The sequence below is a fragment of the Mycetomoellerius zeteki genome, unplaced genomic scaffold (assembly GCF_001594055.1).
Source record: "Mycetomoellerius zeteki isolate Tzet28-1 unplaced genomic scaffold, Tzet1.0 scaffold98, whole genome shotgun sequence".
NCBI classification, from domain to species: domain Eukaryota; kingdom Metazoa; phylum Arthropoda; class Insecta; order Hymenoptera; family Formicidae; genus Mycetomoellerius; species Mycetomoellerius zeteki.
Window position 1 is genome coordinate 102,971 of NW_017258021.1, and position 6,768 is coordinate 109,738.

The window sequence follows — 6,768 nt, forward strand, 5'->3', positions numbered from 1 at the left end:
TGAGCGTATATAGAACTCGATCAGGTCAGCCGTTATTGAGATCTGATAATCTCAATCTGCCGCAACTCTCCGGTTCGCGTAAAGTATCCACGGCAGTGTCGCTGCGCTTTGGCTTAGCGCCGAGACACTACCGTGTCTCCAGATGTCATGTAATTAGTAGGCAGTATATACAGATACATTCCAGCATACCCGTGGTATATTAATTAAACGATGTCCCGAGGCGTTTAATTTTGGGAAAATGTCAGGAAAAAAATTAAATTTTAAAAATATATTTTTTGTCATAATCTTAATATTTTTCCCCTGAGATTATTTATCCCCTGAGATATTTTCTGATTAATATTAACATAAACTATAATTCAGTACTAAGAATTCCAATATGTATTTTTACTTTTCAGTATTCTGACATCTATCTTTATTTATTATTCAACTGCAAGTCTATGCATTACGTACATTTTCAAGAAGTCGATGTTTTATAGACCTACATTGTGTGCTCATTTCTTATTTAGTATTTAGTATTACTATATCTTACTAACGTAGTATGAAGTTCCAATAATTAAATTATTTGTCTATTAAAACATATAAATCATAAAATATACTATGCATCTTTACAACAAAGATGACCGTTGTTGTTTTTTCTTTTCTTTGTATTGCGAAGGTGGTCTATATCGCGTCACTTGACCAATTTCTCCGGAAGAAAGAGGCAAGGAGGAAGAAAGACTTTTCGAAGAAAAAGTCGTATCATGATAAGTGCGCAGTGAACTAACTTGTGCTATATCGTGTAAACTCCAGCTAAATGGAGCACCGCAATCTCAGCTCGAGCTACTGAGATTCACACCGCTTCTATACTCCATCCACTGCCCACCGACCCGTTTCCAGGTTCCTGGTGAACATTCGCGTACATACACGTAAATATCGCAGGCACGAAAATCCAGGCTAGAAGGACCAAAGGGAAAAGCCAACAAACTGTTGCATCCTCCGTGAATCACACTTAAACTCGTTCAAGATAAAATGTACCACCGTTCTACTGCACATTTCTTCCACTGCGCGATACTTTTAATCGTATTAGAAAAAAGTGAGACAATGCTCAAAGGAATAGTGCAATGAATCCCTGAGAGATATGTCGAAAGAATTACCTCGTCGAGAAAAAGATGAGCGAGACATGAACGAGAATGTTTCGCGATTAATGACGTAATATTCTCGGAAAGAAAAAGAAAATTGTGCTTTGGAAATACTATTTTCTTCATAAGAGATAACTTATTTTTAATAAAAAATATAGTTTGTATGCAAAAATATTTTAATTATGATTAGAAAATAATAGAAAATTTTTCAAAAAAATCGTTTTGTAACACAGAAACATATATCATGCAATAAATGTTAAATAAAACAGAGACAAGAAATGTTATATACTGCAGAGATCTATCGAATCAATGAGAATTACAGATTTCAAAAAAATATTGAGAAAGGCTGAGATAAATAACTATCGAAAAAATAATCCAAAAATAAATTATTTGTTAAACATTTCTTAGGTTGTGTAATTCTGGAATTAAAATTAAAACTAACTTCAAATATTTGCGATTTCAAACGCATTCGCGTACGTTTCAGAGTAGTAATATTTTTTGTAAACAATGCACAACTCATCCTCTATAAAATACACCTTGCTTGTGACAACAAGCGGATATTGCGTGAGACAGAATTCGGCTTTGTTCAAACTGTGAGGGTAAATCGATCCTGTCGAAACCGTGGGTTAGTGAGCGTCCAATGAATGAAACTTTGCTGGCAGACAACTTGTCGATCGATACGTAATAATGCCGTTGCGATTGATCCCATTGTACCCCACCGTTGTATAAAAAATACACTATTGATTGCGACAAAATAAATGTTATTCAAGATGCATATAGGTCAATATAAAGCGCAAAACATAATGCGCTGCTTTAATAAAGTGCGATCGAATCTTTATAATGCAACAGATAATTTTTATCGAACGCTTTACTTTTACGCTTTACTTTTGATTATTTTTTACTGTTTTTCATAATAATTATTAGAAATATATAATATGTATAACATTTGTAGCAAAAATATATTGTTATTTGCTACAACAACGACATAACTTAAAAATTATCATTTTTTAATTATTTGCAAAGAAGAAACATAAAGAAAAAAAAACACTTTTAGAAAACATAATTATATTTCGTTATAATCAGTAATTACACCAAAATTGCACTTTAAAATTAATACTTATTACAAAATTTTAATGATTCAAAACATTCAAACTTATTGTTTGAAAAATTTTGTTTTTGGAGTTGACTTATTGTTGTAGCAAAAGAACGAGATACAGAGCAATATGCAGTACGTTGCCAAATTAAATTATCAAATTTAAAAATATAAATTCAGCACCTCGAAACAAAATTTTCCTCTGGAAGTTTGCTCGCAAACGCTTCGTTTAAGAGATATTGACTTCTTAGGTTACAGAACTATATAGAAAATGAATAATATTGAAATATCTCTTGGTTTTGTATGAAGGATCCATTAATGATTTTCAATTATTAAAGCGGAAGATGCAAACGTGCGAAGAAATTTATATAGACACACAATATCAGTCAGCCATTTGTTCTCTCATCGATAAGTGCAATTAATACTTGTTTCAGAGTTGGGAGCTATTATTTTGAGCAAAACTTTGAATAATTACGTTTCGATTATTGCAAAGTAATAAACTTAGATTATTTCGACAATATTCCTTATATAATTCTATAACTTAATATCTCTTAAACAAAGCGTTTGCTAGTAAACTTCCAGAGGAAAATTTCATTTGTTTTGAAGTCCTAAATTCATATTTTAACCCAGAATCAGCCTGTATAAATAAATAAATAAATAAATAAATAAAGATATATGTATATATAGTGTGCCGAATTTTTCAATCTCAATGTTATTTTAATTCTCTGTTTTCACTTTTAATAGAAGAAAGTCGCTGATACTGACATAGATCTTTTAAAAAGACAGCCTCTTATTTCTTGCTAAGGAAGCTTATTATTGAATCTTATTACTGATAAAAACATAATCTGTTTAGATAATTAAAAAAGTAAAAACTCATAATTTATATATTTGTAGTTTGTTTTTACAAAATTAGTTAAAAATAAATTCTACAAGTGCAAAAATAAAATGATTATGATTTTCTTTCGCAAATTGCGTAGTTTAAATAATAGTGACTATATTATTGATGATATTACATAGTTTTACATGTTTATAGTTTCTCAAATTAGTATTATTATATTTTTTATTATATTTTTTCTTTTACATTTTTTTCATATTATGATTTTAAATATAAGTAAGGATGCAGCGTAAACCGGCATACCTGTCTGCAAGATAAGACTATAAGCTAACTTAATCTATACGCACATTCTACAATAAGTCATTACTTAAGCTTTAAATCTTAAGCTGTAAGAAATTGACTAGTTACAGTTGAATGTGAGAAGAATAATCGACTATAATTGGTCAATTTTTTACGGCTTAAGACTTAAATCTTGGGTAATAACTTAGTAGAAAGCCCATTACAGTCTTGCGTAGTGTCAAATAGCTCTAGAGGCAATCGAAACTCAAGGGGCAATCAAGGGGGTGTATTTATAAAAAAATCTTAAAAAAAGCTATCGCATTACATGTTTGTAGATTAGCATAAAGTATGCATATAAATCAACAAAAATCGTTTTATATTGAAAAGATTCTAGAACATCTTATACATGTACATTCACACTTGTAGGTGTTTTGTACAGATGATTCCTTTCTGTGAAAATAAAAGAATAGGAATATGTGACATTGTTGTTTACTTGTGAGTCAGTTTTAGGACCCATTTTGTTAGACGCTTATTTTTGCTTATCTTACAAAAAAGTTAATTATTGCAAAATTGTAAACGGTAGTTACCTGATAGTAGACAGTTTTTCTAGTTTGTAATTATGTTTTTAAAGTTTTATCTTTAGCTTTTGTTTCTGATAAATATTATTTAAATATCAGTAATATATCGGTGACCTTCCACTACCTATTCATTATTCTACTGCCAATTAATGTAGTGAAAAAAGATCTTACCTTATAGACCTCCCAGGTTGCGCTGAACGGTAGGACAGCGACGCCGACCATCAGATCGGCGACCGCCAGGCTCACAATGAACATATTCGTCACGTTTCTCAGCTTGCTGGTACAGTAGACGGCCAGAATGACCAGGACGTTACCTACCACCACCATGACATCGATGATCGCCAGAACGATTAGGGTAATCACGTTCCACAGACTTGACCATTCGACGCCGTCGTACAAAGCAGCGCATGCGGTGGCGTTCAGGTCTCGCATTTTAATTAACTCTCGCGGTTCTCGGGTACGCCCATGCGATCCTGTCGAAGGACTCTAGAGGATATCGGACACGGTGACGACGACGGGTGATGCGAACTCGGTAGAACGCGCGAGGCATCGCGACCCGTCGTAACGGGATCAAGGTTCTTCTGCGTTAACACTTAAATGTAACTCAGGACGATTAAATGCACTATGGTCTTTGCAGTTTTCACAGAACACCACAATCCTCTCGCACTACCAGAAATAATAACTGAAAACTTTATGACTGGCCGGTCAATTTACTCTACGGTAGGACTAGAACTGGGGGAAGCTCGATGTTTATCATGGTCTTTGAACCCGAGAAACAACCACGCTTTTCTCGTGTATTAATCTATCGATTAGTTACGTTTAGTCTCTTAATTAATTAATTTTTCAATTAATTTATATCTTACGCGAGTGTCGTTAAGATGTTACATCAAACAACTTTATATTACGCCACTTAATTTAAGTATCTTTATGTTACACAGAATGAAGACAGGAATTGCAGCTCGTTTCTCAATTATTTTCAAGATTGTCACTGAACTTTCTTAAACACGACTTCAAGTTTGCGAAATAAATTACACTTGTTTTTATACTATCAACGTAGTGTTAACTGTTATAACCAAGTTCTTTGCATTTCTCGTTTATCGGAAATAATTTCTAATTTTTCGTCGAACGCGGTCGTTAATTGAAGACCAATCCCCGTGGATTTTTATCAATATTCCCACGATTACGGTCGGATGAGCTCGTTAATGCGCACGTCATACACGCTCGCTGAAACACTTCGTCATACACTGTCCGATAGTCAATCCGATGCTTTAGTTTCGTGGTCGCAAACAGGGTTGCAAAACGTACGTTATCCCCGGATAATCGATAATACTCGCTCTCAGCATACACACAATCGCTAGCGTTGCATCTCCGATGATGTCTAACGTTACGCGGCGTTTAAACAGCGAGTTGTTTTAGACAGCGCGCTGAGGCTATCGAATTTAACAGGCTACGATCTGGTTTGTGTTTCGAATATCTGTGGCTCACTTGTCACTGTTTCCATTTTCCTTCCGTCGCGAATTTCGAGTGCATGATTTCCAACAATCGCTTTGACGTTAATCGATCGAGTCTTTCATCCTTCACAACGCGAATTTCCTAGTTACTTCCCCGGACACGTTTAATTATTTTCATTCGAATTCTACGCGACGATTTTCTCGTCCACGTTTATACTTGATACTATTTCGATCCAACGAAACGCACGACTCTACAAATGTGATACTTCAACACTATCTCGCGCGATTCCGCTGACGCAACGGGCGGAAGGTCGGAGCCTTGACGGAAACCGTTTCGATAAAATCGCTCTAATTGTCCGTCATCGAGTTTTGTATTGTCATACGATCCACGTGCCGCCGATCCATTAGCGTTTTCCTAAAAAAAGACAGCAGCAATACAGGAAGGGGAACGTGTAGCTGGCATCCCCTGACGCGCTGACACTGCTCGCTTGATCTTCGTCACTTTTCCGATCTTCTTCGATCGCAGCATATGTCTCGTTTCTCTTCTCTCTCTCTCTCTCTCTCTCTCTTTCTTTCTCTCTTTCTCTTTCTTCTCTCTCTTTTTTTCCCTCACCACGGATATATCAGAACTTGCAGCGGTCTGCAATCTCTCTTTCGGAGGCTTTAGCCACGCTATACTGCTTTGACTGCACTTTTTACTCCCTCGCACAAGCCATCCCACGATCACGTACCTACCCCGTAACCCACCGACCCTCTACCACCGTCTTCGGCTGCAACCACCCGCGAGGGTGCTCCTCCTCCAGTTACGAAATCGAATCCGAAGTTTTCCGTCGCTCGTTCCGCTTGAGAGACCGACGTTATCCCGACGGGAATTGAAAACAGCGTCGTCGCCTCTATTAGGCGCGTTCGTCGACTGGCGTTTACCACGAATTTTATCGACGTCGAAACGATCCGTTAAGTACCTCTTTTCTCATGATCTCACCTCGTTTCCCGATTTCTAGTTTGATAAAATGCGACCAGGTGCTTCCAGGAAGCTGTGGGCGATCTTCCTGTTATATAAATCGACGGTGATTCCGAGAAGTCCTAATCGCCCACGATACTTTTGCTTTGCAAATATACAATCAAACTCTGCAGGGATACACGAAACTTTTTCACATAAAAAATTTCTCGAAGATGAAAGATCTCTCGAGAATGAAAGATGTTTCGTTTTTTCTAAGATTGATGCACGTTTCTCTCGCGGTAATAATAAATATAATAATAAATATAATATCAGACACTCTAACGAATGTTCCGATTTAGCCGAAGAAAAGCTGACGGTTTACAATATGATGTCAAAATCAATTTCCAACTCATGCCTCGCTAAAGAAGATACGTTCTTCTTATTGGTGTCTTCGGAAAGGAACGCTTTGAACTT

General features: G+C 35.9%; 1 protein-coding gene across 2 annotated transcripts in view; it reads right to left on the reverse strand.

Moving 5' to 3' along the window:
- Oamb (Octopamine receptor in mushroom bodies) overlaps positions 1–6,516 on the reverse strand; it is a 22,075-nt gene extending 15,559 nt beyond the window's left edge. For both annotated transcript variants that reach the window (XM_018461045.1, XM_018461044.1), the window contains exon 1: positions 4,075–6,516. In XM_018461045.1, coding sequence (XP_018316547.1) covers positions 4,075–4,335 — 261 coding nt within the window. In that variant the 5' untranslated portion in view covers positions 4,336–6,516. The remainder of the gene's footprint in view (positions 1–4,074) is intronic.
- Between the last annotated feature and the right edge of the window lie 252 nt (positions 6,517–6,768).